The sequence below is a fragment of the Cygnus olor genome, chromosome 25 (assembly GCF_009769625.2).
Source record: "Cygnus olor isolate bCygOlo1 chromosome 25, bCygOlo1.pri.v2, whole genome shotgun sequence".
Lineage (NCBI taxonomy): Eukaryota > Metazoa > Chordata > Aves > Anseriformes > Anatidae > Cygnus > Cygnus olor.
The window spans coordinates 307,654-324,684 of NC_049193.1; the positions used below are offsets into that span (position 1 = coordinate 307,654).

A 17,031-nucleotide genomic window follows, 5' to 3' on the forward strand; every position below is an offset into this window, starting at 1 on the left:
ATACTAGAAATATTTCTGATGTGACTAATAGACAGTTTGTAGTGGGCAGAGTGAATGCAATGTTATGTGTAAAAATGGCATCTGTCATGTCTAGCTGCCTGTTAGTACTTTGCCAATAAGCTTTTTGTATTTGTTTGTAGCTTTACTTGAAGTCAAATAAACGTTTCTCCTACTCATAAAGGCTCCCAGTTGCACTTTATACCCAACCTCTGAGGCTTGCGCAAGGAGTCCGCAGTACGTGCTAAAGCAGGGACATGCCTGGCATGGAGCTCAGCCTGCCTGGAGATCCCAGCAGAGCTGCAGCCCTCGCCTCTCCTGGGCAGCTCTCGGGGAGCTCGCAGCCCGGCAGCACGAAATGTTCGCTCACATAACTCCATGGCATCGCACGGGAAACCTTCCGCGGAAAACACAACTTGTCACATTTCTCAAACGCTGCTTCCCTAAAAACAACACAGACACCCCCACCCCACCCCCGCTACAGCACCATATCAGACAAACTAGTTTAAAATACTTCAGGTTACAGTAACATGGCATAAATTCTTCCCAAGTACATTTACGTGCATTTCAGGATTTGTCAGACATAGATATAGATATACACACACACAAACATTCTAAAAGCGAGTGGTATTTACATCAGTATATACGTACACATAAACCTGTGTTCTATGGAATTACGTATCTGTGTGTTTGTATAGATATATTTATTATATATATAATATGTATATATAGAGAGAGAATATTTCTTTGCTGAACTGTAATCTTTCCTCTACCTCTCGTCCTCGGTTTATTGTGCTTACTGATTTTACATCCTAGTCTCTGGTTCAACACGTAAATAACAGATTACAACTCTGTAACTACTGACACTACAACGAGTCATTTTCGCTGCATATAATTTAACATCATCAAAGATGGCAAATGTTGCAATTTTGCTACCTAGGGAATCTAACAAGGCGCGAGATACTCCAGTTTAAAGTCGCTCTATTTGGCAAAACGCCACTGACATCTCTACAATATAGCTTAGGCTTTTTGTTCGTAGCAAGTAAAGTCGGATCTTAAAACTTACCAAACTTAATCTCCCACTGTTTAGGTACTTCTTAAGTGATTTTGAGAGGAATGTGAAGTGGACTGTCAGATCCCAAACCATTTGCTCGCCTTCCCTTGATATTTTTTTTTTTTTTACCAATAGCAAACTATACCAAAAGTGGGTATGACATTTAGATGTCAAATGGATAGGGTTTTATCTAGAAGTTAGATCGTAAAAATCGCCCAGACCTCAGACAGATACCCCTCACTGGCTCTCAAAAGTCACGTGAGGTCCATAAAGTTAGTTTTATGGTTTTGGGGAGTTGACAATGTACAATATATTTCACATTCTCTAGAATGTTAAGTGACACTTTAACTGCTTGGTTTGGCTTGTAAGGGGCAGCTATGGGTGAGCACTTTTCCAGATGAGATAAACGCTGCAATTGCAGGGAACATGTTTTGCGGGTCCAGTTTTCAGTCCAGAGAGCCAATAGACTGGAGTCCTGAAAGTAAGTTCTTCTGAAATATTATCTGCTCAAACTATTTTAAAGGGTTTATATGGAAAAACGCTGAGTGGGGAGGAAAGAGGGTCTGCCTCTCTTTCCTAGTTTTATTTCTCACTTTTAGAAGGTCCTAATTCTTGTCCTCCTGAGAGCTGAAATTGCATTAGATTTCCATCACAGCTTCGAGGCCCGCCAGTAAATTTTGTGGAACCGGGAGAAATAGAAAATATGTAAAGATTCATTATAATTGCAAGGCGAACTCCATCGTATCATTGCCGGGGGACGTGTACTTCAGACAAAGTTTGTTTTTGTCCTTTGCCAAGTAAAAGAGGATCTTGCTTGTTTATTGGAGGTCATTTGGTGTGTTTTATAATGCTCGCAAGTAGACACAAATCTGGTCTATGCTTTTGCATTTCAATTAGCTGTATTATATCTGTGCTCTTCAGGTTGTTAGCACATTTTGATTTTAATTCTTTTAATCTGCTTGCCAACGAAATTTGGGCACTTCTTTTTGCTTTCGGCCTGTGTCGAGACCGATTTATTCCCCCTTCCACTCGAGCTTTTCTTTTTCTTCTTTTTTTTTCTTGGGTTTCTTTTTTTTTTTTTTTTTTTTTTCCAATAATATTAACACATATTTCCGTAGTTCGTTTCTACCATATGGAGACACTGAATGACCGCTGTTATGTCTCCAGTCTGTCTCGAAGTGCTACAAAAAAATAATCAGAGAGGCTGCATTTTGCGTACGGACCCTCCCTGTATGTCACAGGCTTGCTTCTCTCTCTGAAAGTGACATCGTTCTGGAAAAGGCAGGCAGCAGCCTTTTTTTTTGGAAAAACAAACTAGTTAGCGGGGAAGGACAGAAGAGCAGAGCCAGCCATCGCTCGGAGCTTGGGTAAAAAAGGCAAAGGGCTGTGATGGGCTCTGGTTCCCCCTGCTACATAGGTAGGGGCGCTCAGGTGGCCCTTGTGCTTGCCCGCGGCTCCGGCCAAAGGCCAGAGCTCCGCAGCCATGCAGAGGGAGCAAAATAGAGCAAAAACCTGGAGGGGTTTCTTTTTGAAACCCAAAACACCACATCTGCAGAAGAGGTGAGGGACAACACCTGAACCAACTCACATCTATCCCCCTCCTCGTTACTTTAAAAAAAAAAAAAAAAAGTTCAAAGCAGGGGTACAGGCGGGGGGGGGGGCGGGGAGGGAGACTCTAGAATTTGGAGCATTCACAGGCTTTTCTTTTTTTCCTTTTTAGCGGGGATTTTTACGGTAAGACAACATTTGGTGGACACATGTCCGTCTCTTTTACACAAAGCAGAATGTCCCCCTTTCGCACACTTTGTAGATTGCTTTTCCTTCCTCGGGCTGTTTTCCCTGTCCTGCTCCATGTGTCTCCTGTATCTTTGCTATCATCATTTGAACTTCTGGCTTTTTCCTGGCCAGTTAGAGGGTGGCCAGCACAATCCTGAGTGAGTCTGCCTGAAAACGTGTAAACTTAAATGCAAAAGCTGGAAATTCAAAGAAGGGAAGCAGGATGCAGAAAACCTTTCCTATTCAGCAGTCTGGGGTTTATTCTGAACTGCCTCTCCTTAACGTCTGTGCAAGCTGGATGCCTCTTTTTCAGTTGATAATAAAGATATTTTATGAGATCCTAGTGATTTTCCAGTGAATGGTCTTTAAATGTGAATTTAGCCACACAGACATGACAGGCTACAGACATTTTGTCTACATGGCATTAGAAACACTTGGAAGAAAAGGTTTACTGTGGTAAGTGTGTTATTGTTTGGGGATTAGACCAAGTGGTGGGCCTGGTAATTCTTAAACCTTCTGATCTGTACTGGTAACTAGAAATAAGTTTGACTAATTCATATGAAAACTAGTGATTTTGGCAGGAAAAATGACATACCTCCTCCCCTTAATATATATCTGAAAACGTAACCATACATTCAATGCACACGTACTCACAAACACTGTGTTTCCAAAATTCATCCATCCATGTATCCATCTAACTGCCCATCCATCCACATCTCCCTTATGCATCATATGCATTAAAGTCCAATGCCCACATCTCCACTCAAAGGATTTTTCTCTTATATAGTCGAAAGCAAACTTTCCTTCCAAATCCAGTCCAGATGACACTAGGAACAATGTTTTTATCTCAAGTATCACCATTTCTAATCACCTGGTGCATACAACATGTTATTTCAAGGGAAAAAACAGACCAAGATAGCCAGACCAAAGGGAATTTGAAATGCAGTTTAGCTACAGGACATTGCAGCAAGGAGGAGATGCCTGTATGGGTCACAACGTGTAATGCCAGCAGCAATCCTATGCTACTCCCTTCATTTTAGCTGCCTGAACACAGGGATGGCACCAGGCCTATGTTGCACCAAAAGACTTGGATTTTATTGCTGGCATAGCGATATCATCCTCCCTCTCCTTCCCATTACTCACATGAAACGTTGTTCCCTCTGTTCATGAGCTCTGCTTTCTACCTGCATCATGTAGCACATTTTTTTTTTTTTTTTAACAAGATGGGGTGTTTGTGTGTGTGTCTACGTCTGTTAAACTCCAGCTTCTTGTGAGGCATGGGGAAGTATAACTGGCTACCATTTTACAGCCTGGAAGGAATCACAGACTTAGCACAGGCTTCCCCCCATCTTTTAAAGAAAAAAAAAAATCTCCCTGTTGCTGGTGAAAAGGAAGTATAAGGAAGATAAACAGGAAAAAGGAGCTCTGACCGTGCAGGTAGGCGGAGATTTTCCTTTGTATCGTTTCTCTCACATTAATGGCATACATCAGACTTTGGACAATTACTTCTTCTGTAGCTGTAGAAGAAAGAATAAATACAAAATGCCTTAATACAGGGTATATAACTATGGAGGATATCTTGGAAATCACTACTGCTTAGGAAAGAAAATACACTTTCTTTTTTAAAACCTGCAGTTGTGCAGATCTTTCTATGATTACTCTGTGTGTTTATTGGGAAAACCTCTAATTTACCACCATTCCAAAACTGAGTCCGATGGTGGCCTGGGTAGATTGGGTCTGTTGGCATCAAATGTGCAAAGTCTCCCAAAGCCTCGAGGAGCCTCCTCATCAGCTCACCTGTGCCACAGCAGCTTGGGAGTCTGGCTTATTAAAAATGGATACAACCATGTTCACATTTGCCTCTTTTTTTTTTTCTTTTTTTCTCTGACATGTCTCTTTAGCCTTTCTTCTTCCCTGGAGGTTTCCTATTTCATTTAGTAAACAGTGTCTAAGCTTCTCTAATTCTTTGGGGGGTGGGGGGAAAGCCAAACCCCAAAGCAGTAATTTCTCACCCAAGGGCCACCACGGGCTCTGCAGACTGAAAGAGCCGAGCTGAACATCTGTATTAATTACAGAGTCGTTTACTTTTGGGGCATGCACAGGCTGTGCTCTGTCCCCCAGGGCCTTGTGCCAGGGCAAGTGAGGGACCCTAATGCCCAGGCTGTTGCTGAGGGGCAGCTGTGCTCAGGAACGAAAAAGATGAAATTTCACCTGTAAAATACCCATTTTATTCCCAGGTTTGTTCTGCAATAAATGGGGGAAAATGTGTTTGTGAGTGGCACAGGGAGGTTTGGCGAGCACTTTGATGTAAAAGCCAGCTCAATATTACAATGCCATTGTCAGGCCATCTTGAATGTCATGGTTTATTTGTTTTTATTACTTTTTGTTTTATTACTTAAAATATTTGTTACTTTCAGGCCTTCTTTGTTCTCTGTGTATGGCAGGACACAAAATAAAATTTACTTACACCCAGGTTTTAAAAATTCAAACGAAACCATGCAGGTCAAATTAAAAGCAAAACCAAAACAAAGAAACCCCACCAAAAACAAACTTTGCCAAGGTAACCTAGTTACAGATGTGTATGATGTCTTATTTTATTCAACAAAAAGTGATTAAAATCTGTTAAAGGATTTAATTAAGAGAATTAAATGAAAAGGAAGGGGCACAAATGAGTTGGAAAAAAGCGAAGCTATTCTAAACGATTAAATCGCCATTTTAACAGTATAATGGGGTTTGCATACTGAAAGGAGAAATCAGAGCTCATATCTCATCAATAATTCATAGGCAAGAGGGATCATTCTGAGGTCAGCAGACTTGTACAGCCCCAGCTCCTCTCTCGGAGGAGAGGGTGAACATCGGATCACAACACAACACTTTTGCTCGCACAGACCCCGGGGTCTGCTGGGTCACCTTTTTACGGAAAACATGAGCTCCACGGCTTTTTCTTTCTTTCTTTCTTTCTTTCTTTCTTTCTTTCTTTCTTTCTTTCTTTCTTTCTTTCTTTCTTTCTTTCTTTCTTTCTTCTCTCTCTCTCTCTCTCTCTCTCCCTCTCTCTCTCTTTCTTTCTCTCTCTCTCTCTTTCTCTCTCTCTCTTTCTCTCTCTTTCTCTCTCTCTCTTTCTCTCTCTTTCTCTCTATTTCTTTCTTCTGCCTCACCCTCTCCCTCTCCCCCTCCCTCACTCTCTCAATTTGCCAAGTCCCACTGCCCGTGTGTGGTGGTGACTCACAGCAAGAGGAGGAGAGCTGAAGAAGGAATGGATGTGGTTCATATTGCTCCAATACAGACACACAACTATAACGTGGTGATTATGTTTTTGAGAAGCTAAAGGGATCTCCTTTACTATTCCCTCTCCCCCCTCCCAGTCCCACCCCCAGCTCCCCCCCCCCCCTTTGGCCCAGAGATGAAGGCTGGAAGGCTGTGGTTCCTTATTTGCCTTGGTGGGGATGTGCTGGCGGCAGGGTCTAGCAATTGCACTGTTCGGGCTGTAATTCTTGTATTTCATTCTACTTAAAGTCATTGAAACTACTCCATTCTACACACACGCCATTACCTCCCCAGGAAGGGAAAGACAGTCCCTTCCCTCCAGGTCCACTTCCCAAACGCCTTTCCCTCCCCCGCTGCTGAATTTCAGTCTGAGAAATTGTTCTTTATTTCCCCCTCTTGATAAAGGTCTTTCTGCAATTAGGGAACATGAAGAGGACTTCTGTGGGGTTTGGCTCCTCCTTTGGGAGTCTCTTTCCATTCCTAGAATGGATTTAAGAATGAAATTTTCTTTCAGGCCGTGGCTATTTCGGTATCTGAGCTGATTTCCCCCCACATTTTCTGTCCTGAACTTAAATAAATGATATTTGGAAAGAGGCTGATAACTTAACTTGAGAGGTGTCCACCCTGCGTAGTTTTCCCGTGTTCTGTTACCCTAAATAGCTTTAAAAAGAAACTATTTTGACAGCGAGCGTTGAAAGAGTAAGACTTGTATGAGGCTTTTTTTCCCCTTTGATTTATCTCTTTTTAACATGTGTACGTATGTGTGCGTATATATATATATACACATACATATATACCCTTCAAGTCAAAACAAATTACCGCGCTAGGATTTGTGAAGAGGAGGTTTGCTCGGTGGCAAATCACGGGTCTGTTTAGGCAGGGATGTTCTGTACAACCGGCGCGGGTGGGAGCCCAGGGACTGAGCAGAGCGGGGCGAAAGGCCAACCCGGGACGGCGGATTTGGAGCAAGCGCCTCGCCTGTAACGTCCCCAAGCAGCCAGCAGAGCTCGCTTCAGACCAAGTTCACTGCCAGTAGGGCCGAGGCCGGATCGGGGCTCGCCCGGCGCCACCGGGCCGGGCCGGGCCGGGCTGGGCCGGGCCAGGCCGGGAGCGGCAGCGCCGCTGCCTCCCGCCGGCCTCTGGCTCCCTTCGGGCGGCCACGGCGCTGCTCGTCCCCGAGCGCTCCGGTGCTCCAAAAATAATCACAGCAGCATCCCCCTTCTTTCCCCCCAAACCGTACCAAAACGAAACAAAACCAAACCATCCAGGCTATTTACTGCAGTAACTCACCTAGCTGAAATGCCAAATGCAAGAAAAACAATTCAAAGTGAGGTGAATCCAGTCGTGGCTAAGGGGATATTTTTTTCTCCTGTTCTTCTAAAAAAAAAGGGGGGGGGGGGGGGGGGAGGGAGGAGAATTTCAGCTGTTTAAGGCAGCACTGAGTGATCTGGAGATAAAGATCTAATGTATGCAGAACTCTGAAATTATTTAATATTTGTTCCCCCCGGAAAGAGAATTCACGAAACAAAATAAATAAAATAGGGAAATCGGTGGGCCATTAGTTTGTAGAGACGTATAATGTAACTCTGGTCTTGGGGTCTTGTTAGTACAGCATTATAGCTCGAGGGGTCAAAAAGTTGAGGGTCAAAAGTTTACACTGTGCGTGACTCAGTCCTGTGTATAACCCAGATAGACTGATGTCAGTGTGAAAAAAAAAAAAAGAAAAAAAAAGAAAATAAAGAAAGAAAGAAAGTGGGGAGGGGGGCGAGGTGGGAGGAAGAGTCTCTGCTTATGGGCAGAGATGGGAGAATATGATAGTGAGGTAGGAGAGACCTTCAGCTGCAAGCTGGAGAGGCAGGAAAGAGGTCTGCAGGGTTTGGGGTGGGATGTTGGTAGAAAATAAGGTAGATTGATTTGGGTCTCCCGTGAGGAAACGTCAAGCGTCTTCCTAGTATTTTTCTAAGATAACCCCTGAAACGCTATTTGGAGTCAAATTAACAGAATATAAGAGGAAATGCATTTATTAAATCCAATTACGTGGAGGTCCCTATAGGATATTAACGCGAGCAGTTTAAAAATAATTTTCATTCCAGAGTCAATTTTGTTTGGAGAGGCCTTAAATTATACCGAAAAAAAAGTCTGACACGTTTGGTGAAAATGTGTTCTAACATTTTTCCTTGGAAGCATTTCCAAAATACTTGGAAAGGTGCCTGTCTACCTCCTCCCCCGGGCTTCCAAAACCAAGAGCCACACATTTTTTAATATGTAGTCGGTATGAGTGCAATGCTCATGAAAAAAAAGAAAAAAAAGAAAAAAAAGAAAAGAAATAACGTAAAGAAAAAAAATGCTTTACTGTTTGGATTTCTACCTTAATCGCATGAAATCTATAGTAATTATATATAGGCGAAATCAGTGGACTGATGACTTAAAATGTTCAACGAATGTATTAAAGTCTCTTTAAATTTCGTCACTTGGTCCAGTTAAAGTTGCTAATTTTGTTTTGCAGCACACTTTCTGTCGGAATTTGAATGAAATGTTTTATATTTCTTCCTGGAAATGTGACTTCACTCTGGTCATTACAACAGTTTAATGAACTGATATAATAAATATTTCCCTTGGCATTTCAAAGTTATTTCTACACTGCCAGACTTCGAACCTTCCAAACTCTAAATATTATTTGCACTGGGACTGGGGAAGGTCTTTTCAATAGCTTCTTAAGCAAACAGTCGAAGCAAGGCAAACTGTTCTGGAAAAAAAAAAAAAAAAAAAAAGCCCTGCAAATTTGCTACCCCCCCACACCCCCTTGGCTTTTAAATATTTTCAGTGACTAAATACTTATAACAAGGGTCATTTTTCTTGGAAGAGAAAGGGAGAATATTAGAGCCCTGGGAAAGGCGTTCTGGAAAATTCATTTACTTTCCCGATGCCGATATATTCATAGAGTAGGTGAAATTCGAGAGAACGTAAAGCGTTTTGTTTCGCGTGATAAGGCTCGGGTTTAATTAATTGCCATGAATTTGCTTGGTATTTATAAAATATCACTATATAAGGGCTACCGTTTAGTTGCAACTTGGGTAATCCATCTCTTCGCCCTTGTAATTACTATACTTATCTCTCTAGAACAGTCATTTCTACTTCAGGTTTATAGAACAGGTAATGGATAGTAAAAGCCATTTGTTTTCGGAATATTAAAACAAGCAGGTATAATTTCACGGCAATAAAAATCACCTTCCAACTTTCCTTGTAATATTCACTCCTACATCATAACGTTTAACTTTCAATTTAGGAATACGAGTCTGCGTGTTCTTTTGAAGTGGGTTCGTTTGGAGGGATGTAAAGAGAGAGAGCGAGGAAAGGAGGGGAGTAGAGAGGGAGGAAATTAAAGGTATCGTTTTCAGGAATATTTCTAATTTATCTCCTTTGCTCTGGACAGACTCGGTCTGGCCCGGGGGTGAGGGTCTCTAAGTGCCAGACAGGCGCTGCAAACACAATTCAGAGTGAGTTTTCCTTCTTTTTTTTTTTTTTTTTTTTTTTTCTTTTTTTTTTTTTTTTTTTTTTTTTTCCTTTCCTGCCAGACAATCAGCTGAATGTGCTTTTAAATCCCGATTTACTTTTCAAATGACCTCTTTATCACGGTGAGAAACGCGGGGTTGGAACTGGCGGTGTAAATGCGGAGATAAACGGTGAACTGCCCCCAGCCCCTCGCAGAGGAGCCCCACTCCCCCGCGCACACGGCATTAACCCCCGTCCCTTCACGACTTTTAAATGTTGCACACCATTAGTGAAATCACAATCATAATTAGTAACAACGAAGCATCGTTAGTAATAGAAAGATACACGAGGCTGACTGGGAAACACGCGCGGCTTAAATGTTGGTGTTCCCGTTGCAAAGCAGGTGTGGGCTGATTCCCCCTCACCCTGCTCGGCGCACCGCGCACCCCGGCTGCGGGATGGGAAAAGTCGGGCGCTAGGGAAGCTCCTGGGGCGAGAGACCGGCGTAAGGCACGAAGCCGAGGGCTGCGCTCCCCAGAGGGGAGGGGGGCAACTGGCAACCGGCTCTGCGGGGGGAACAGACCCCGAAAAATACCTAAACGCAGCCCGAGCCAGAAGACGCGGGCAGCGCGCGGAGAGGGGAGCGCGGAGCCGTGCGCGGAGCGGCGCGGGGCTGGGCTGGGCCGGGCCGGGCTGCGCGGAGCGGGGGCGCGGAGCGGCGCGGGGTGAACCGCGGGTCAGTGCGGCTCTCGGCGGCCGCCGCGCTGCGGACACGCCTCGCTGTTTAACAAAGACTGACAAACTATGAGATTAATACCAAAACTTGCGGGTTTCCCACCCCAAAATGCTCAGAGGGCCTCCTGGCGCTGCCAGGAGCAGTTCCGCTCGCCTGCGGGGACAATAGTGGTGTATAGTGGGGGCGGGGGGAGGGGGCACCAACAAACCCGACCGAAAAAAAAAAAAAAAAGAAGAAGAAGAAGAGAGAGAGATATTAGTGTTCTTATCGAGAAATAATCTCATTGAAAAGGCAACACGGGGGAGAGAGGCCAGAATAGCCCAGGCTGGACCGGGTCGGGGTTCTGGGGTGGGGGGGCGAGGTTTTAGGGGATTTCGGTCTGATTCCGCCTGCAAAGCCTTACCAACTTTTGAGGGAGCGTCCTAACCCCCTCGGGGATTACTCAGAGGAAAGACCCCACGTTTGGCCAAGGTAGGTACCGCCGGCGGCGTTACACCTGGGCGGTGCGGCCGGGCTGGGAGCGGGGTCCGCACCCACCGGGGGGCAACTCCCGCTTAGTGCCCCCTCTTCGGGGGTAGAGGAAGGAGAGGCGACAAAAGAGCCGCTCAGCTGCAGGAGTGCATTTGTAAGGAGCGGGAGCGGTTTAATAACCCCCTGCGCTGGCAGGTGCCTTCGGGAGGCTTTTGGGGAGGGCTGGGGGTCTCCCCCCGCCTCCTTTGTGGGGTAGCAGGTCGGGGGGGGGGGGGGGGCTGGGGAACACCACCAGCCCCCCCGGCTGAGTCTGCTTTGAAATGGTAAAGAGCCCAGGCGAAATCTGCCGTGAGAAACTTCCGCAACGTGGGGCGGTTTCACGGCGAAAGGGAGAAAGGTGTGCGGGGGGGCGAGGGGTGTCTTTTTAATTTTGGATCACAAGCGGCAAGTGTGAGATTTCTTGGAGGTGTGTGGGGAGAAGATTTCTGGTAGACGCTAGGGGTGCTGGTTTGCTAGCGCCAAACCCATTTTGTCATGGGAAAGGAAAATTAAAACGGATTATTTTTTTTTGAAGAGTGTGGGAGGGGGTTAAAATGTGGAAAAGGCCTAGTTATTTCTATTCAGGCTCCTATCCGCGGTTAGGAGATCGCTACGGTACTGCCTGCAACGAAATAAAATAAAATAAATCAGAGAGGATTTGGAAATGATGAATAAAATTTAAGAGAAAAGGAACTCTAATGGGATTTGTTCTATAGAATTGTTTTATGGCAACCATCTACGAGTTGTACAAGCATATTTGATTTGGCTTCTTACTTTTAAGACAGGTTTTAGAGGGGAAGGTAAATTTTAGAGTTGCTACCTGCTCCCCAGCAAAGTGTGCTGGTGTGTTCGAGGAGGTTGGAAACTCTCAATGTTGCACAAAAATCAATTTCCTCTGCTTCTTTTGATCGAAACCTGTTTTGCTTGCGTGTGTGGGTGTGTGTGTGAAATGGTTTGGGATTGTCCCATATATGTTTGTACTTAGTTCTTAAAATATGGGTTCGTTTATCTGGGAATTATACGTTTTATCAAGAAAACCGATTATTCACCTTAAAGTACCTGAAAAATATTAGGGCATCATGTGTCCCATAAATACTACGGGACACTGATTCTTGGTCGTAATTGGGTTTTTGAAAAAATGGGGGTATTTTTGAAATATATTTCAGATATTTTTCGTAGTGGTAGTTTGTGTAGTAAAAAAAATAGCTTTAGGGGAAACGCAGCGTTTCTCCGATAGTATCTCTATGGCATTTAACTGCAATTAATTCGGGCGATAGTTGACTAAAAATGTGCTTTCCCTTTTGAAATAAGAAAAAAATATTAAAAAGGGGGAGCATGCTATACTTTTAATCTCTTCGGCAACTGTAATTTTAAACGAAATCTCAACATGATGCTACCCTCATTAGTTCCGAATGAAGCTTCATTACCTAGACAGTATGAATATTTTATTGCTTTATATCCTTTTTCGGAAATGAAACGCCTTTGATCTTTTTCTCGGGTTGTAAAAAGAATTGCCTGTCATTAAAAAAAAAAAAAACTGTCGTCCCATCTGCCTTTACATTCTGTATTTCTTTTCATCCGTTTCTTTCTTTCCTTTTTGTGTGTGTGTGTGTGTGTGTATAATCTATCCGCACACGCACACAACCCAAAACCTTGTTTGACCTCCAAGAACGAAAAATGGATGAAATCTTTATACTGAGTATCAGAGAATAATTACGAAGGTATCTGGGCTGAGGGGGACGGATCTATGGCATTTAAATTTTAAAGTACGATTATTTGTATTCGAGACTCATTGTGTGTCTATACTTACATAGTCCAAGATATTATTTTTTGTAGCAAAGCGGTAAATTAGTGCATAAGATACAGATGAGAAGGTAGAAAAGTTCTAGATTTTCTGATCTAGTATCAGCTATTCGGATAGTGAGTTAATGCTTCAATTAATTGTCTTTCCTCTGAAGAGTGACTCTTTTAACCATCTTTATCTATAGATTAATCCCTGATCTCCCGAGTTACAAAACTTTAACCTTCCTCCCTCCCCCCTTCCCCGGAAGATAATTATGACAGTAGGCGAAGTAGAAGATCTCTGACCAAAGAGGATTCATCTGTCTTCTATATGTACCCTGTAGATCCGAATTTGTGTAAAGGAAGTTGGGTCACAAATTCGTATCTAGGGGAATATGTAGTTGACACAAACACTACAGGTCACAATCCCAGAAGGCATTAAAAAAAAAAAAAAAGCTACCCACACCCCCAGAGCACTAAATAAAAGGGTGAAAACAAGGTCTTAACCAGAAAGTGGTTTTATGGCTGAAAATAAATACTTTGGATTTGACCTTAGTTCAACTCCAGAGCTCCTGTGATAAACTTTATCATCACTTCCAGATCAAATCTGAATTGCAAAGGCAGAAGGGGGGGGGGGGGGGGAGCTGGGGCGTTATTACTGCGATTTGAGCTACGAGATTCCCACTACTGCTTTAGTTTGTGTAATCTCAGAACTGACGCCGAATAACAAACAAACAAAACCTACTGCTATCCTTCCTGCTGCTTGTGACGAGTTTATTGCGTGTTTCAGATTTAAACACGAAATTGAGGATTTAGGGGCGGCTTTTGAAAGGCTGCTGATTTGCTCTGTCCTTTAACTCGTCTTTATTACAAGAAGGGCAAGGCGAAGATGCATTAGGACTTAGGTTAGTTGTCTTTTGTAATTGTTCATCAAGTCCTTGATTTCTTGCTTGGAGAACGGGCTCCTTTTCCATCGGTGCGTGGGAAACAGTCAATCTTATACCAGAGCTAAATGTGATTTAGGAGAGTGGGTACTCCGAATTAGCTGATGAATTTCCTATCGATTCCAAACAAGCCCTATTCATCTCTGCCAGGCTCGGGGCGCAATGTCCCTTCCCGCATCACCTTAGCAAGGAATGAGATGCAAGCACCACCCGGAGGGACCGCCATGGATCATGTGCTGGGGCAGCGATTGTGAGCGGCAGCCCCCAAACACTTGAAAATACTTTTGCCCTCTCTCTCTCTCTTTTTTTTTTTTTTTTTTCTTTTGGGGTAATTTTTTTGTTTGTTTTCCACCCCCTTCCCTCGGCCACCCCCGCCCCGAGCCAAGACACACCCCCGAGGGGTGTGGGCCGGGGGGGTCGGTTCTCGCCCGCGGGGCGCTGCCGAGTCCGGGGCCGGCGGGGGCCGGCGGGGCCCGGCGGCGCCGGGGCCGGGGCAGCCGGAGGGGAGCGGGCGCCCCCGGCCGCCTCCCCGGGGATGCTCCGGGCCCCGGGAGAGCCCGTGCTGGGCAGATTTCCTTATCCGGGGATCGCAGGCCACATCGCCATTGGCCCGTGCTGTCACATGGACTCCAACTTTGTTCACTTGACAGTAAGTAGGAGGGTTTCACGAAACAGGAAAACGAGTAAAGGGGGGGACAGGAATAAATTTTAGGATATATATATATATATTTTGCGTGTGTGCAATTCTAAGAAATTAATGGCCATGAGCTCGTTTTTGATCAACTCCAACTATGTGGACCCCAAGTTCCCACCCTGTGAAGAGTATTCCCACAACGATTACCTTCCCAATCACTCGCCGGAATATTACAGCAGCCAGAGGCGAGAGAGCACTTTCCAACATGAAGCGATGTACCAGCCGCGGTCAGCCTGCAACGAGCAGCTCTACTCGTCCTGTCAGAGCTCCGGCCACCAAGCAGCGGTGTTATCCCCCCGGGGTCATGTCCATCCTCCTGCCGGACTGCAGAGCCACCCCTCTGAGCCAAACCATCCCTGCGAGCCGGTCACCCCCAGCCCACCACCCTCCTGCAGCCAAAACTCTCTGAACCAAAGCCCTTCCAATTCCTCTTGCAAAGAGCCGGTAGTTTACCCCTGGATGAAAAAAGTCCATGTAAGCACGGGTAAGTGAACTAAAGTGGCTTTGCTTTATACTAAGTAGCACCTCAAAGTCTTGTAGAAATCTTATTGCACCAGTTGTAAAATAACCATTCGTGGAGATTTACGATCGCCTGTTTGCAGAGCGGTATAATTACATCCTCCATAAATTTTTATTGCTCTGCTTGGCCATGTGCCTTTGAAGTCTCTGTTACCATCCTCCTCCAATTTCTTACAGGCTACTTTTTTATGGCTGTTGAATCTTCATAAGTTAAGTTTTATGTTTTCGTAATTTGTATTTAAGTAGCGGGTTGAGTAAACTTTTACTATTTTCCCTTCCTTTTATTTCTTTTTTTTTCTTTGTGTGAATGTGAACGCTCGTGTGCGATATTTAATAAAAAGGAGCTTGTGTGCTTGTCTGTGTGCATGTGTGTAGGGGAAAACTTGAAAGATTTGGGGATAATAGAGTGATGCTCAAGTAGTGGTGTGTATATATGAGTGTATACACATGTAGAGGGCATGGAAAATGTGTCTAGGGGACCTTATAAAAACGTTTAGACAGGAATAGACGTCAAGCAACGAGGATGGAGGTGGAGATTTGGAGATAGGCTCTGGGTATATTTTTAAGTTCGTGTGTTTTTTTTTTTGGTTTTTTTTTTTGAGTATTTCCCCCGACAAAAGAATATGCAATGCTTTTTTTTTTGGGGGGGGGGGGGGGATGGGGGGGGGAAGGAAACATTAAAGGAACAGCTCAGTAATTCTTCTGCTCTTTTTTTTTTTTTTTTTCCCTCCTTTGTGTTTGTTCAGTAAACCCCAATTATTCAGGAGGGGAACCGAAACGCTCCCGCACAGCCTACACCAGGCAGCAAGTCCTGGAGCTGGAGAAGGAATTTCACTATAACCGCTATCTCACCCGGAGACGCAGGGTCGAGATCGCCCACTCCCTCTGCCTCTCCGAGCGCCAGATCAAAATCTGGTTCCAGAACAGGAGGATGAAATGGAAAAAAGATCACAAGTTACCAAATACCAAGATCAGGTCTAACCCTTCCACCTCCTCCGCAAGCCTGCAGATCCCACAAGGAGGTTCTCAAGGCCGATCCAGTGGACCAGCCACCAGCCTATAACTATTCGTTGTATGGATGGAGTGTGTGCTTGTGGGTGTGAGTTTGTGTGTGTGTGTAGGGAACACATGATATTCTTTTTTAATGCTACAAGAAGAGAGGGAAGGAAGGGTGCTCTTTATTTATAGGGGGAACAGAGGGAGACTCAGCTACAACAAAGCAGAGCCGTGCTGTTGGGCACCTCTTCCATTAGAAGGAGGCTGCAGATAGTAGTTTTCAGATTTGGCTAAGATGGATCCTTGTTTCATCTTTAATCACGCCAAGCTCTGCCCCATTTGTCATGTTTACTCTCCCGTACAAAGGATGGACCTTATGTCTGCTATTACCTCGACAACCAGCGCTCACTTTAATAAATGAGGCTCAGTTTCTTCAAGACGAACTGGACCTCCCCCCCCCTCCCGCCCCGTCTTTTTTCCTCCTTTTTCTCTTTTTTCTTTTTTCGCCTACCAGCCACAGTAATCGAAAGTTTCTATCCAGACATCCCGAAGTGGCGGCAGTTTTAGCACAGCTCCGCGGTTGAGAGAAGCAGCAAAGCCCCAGCCGCAGCAGCACCGGCCGGCTGCTCCGCGCCTTCCACTGACCGCGGGCAGCTCCCAGCCATGGTGCAGCGCGGGGGCAGGGGGCTGAAAAAACGTAAAATTAGGTCAAGTGGGTGGTAGACAGAAAAAAAACACGAGAACGGCCACTTATATAGGACCCCCCCCGCCATTTTTGGGTCCAGCAAGTTAATTACTTCACTTGTAAGACTTGGGGGGGGGGGGAGGAGAGGCAGAAGGGGGAAGCAAGGTATGTAGTTTTGAAACTTGGTGATAAGCAGTGGCACCTGAATTCAGCCTCGCAGCCCCGGATGATGGGGAGAGGAGGGTTTCCTGCGGGGGAAAGAGCCCCTCTCCCATTCTCTATCCCATTTTTGTACTGAGAATGTGAATTACAGACAGAGCGGTGAGGGGTCGCCTCTCTTCGGGTGAGCAATGGGGGATACAGGGGTTCTGATGAGGACCCCGCTGCCATCCTGCCGTGCCCGCCTGGCCGCCTCGATTACCTCCTTTTGTCCTTCGTGATGTCCAGATTAAGTGTAAATAGAAGAGAAAAGCCAAAAAAACAAAAAAACAAAACAAAACAAAACAAAAAAAACCCACGCAATTGGAAATAAATTTTTTTCATTGTGAATCTGATCCTGTGTGTTTTTTGGGGGGGATCTTT

General features: G+C 44.8%; 1 protein-coding gene across 1 annotated transcript; it reads left to right on the forward strand.

Moving 5' to 3' along the window:
- Nucleotides 1-14,010: 14,010 nt before the first annotated feature.
- On the forward strand, nucleotides 14,011-16,490 carry HOXB4 (homeobox B4). The gene is made up of 2 exons (XM_040536431.1): nucleotides 14,011-14,733; nucleotides 15,515-16,490. Exons 1-2 carry the CDS (start codon nucleotides 14,313-14,315, stop codon nucleotides 15,829-15,831), a joined length of 738 nt encoding a protein of 245 aa, XP_040392365.1. The 5' UTR covers nucleotides 14,011-14,312; the 3' UTR covers nucleotides 15,832-16,490.
- The last annotated feature ends 541 nt before the right edge of the window (nucleotides 16,491-17,031 follow it).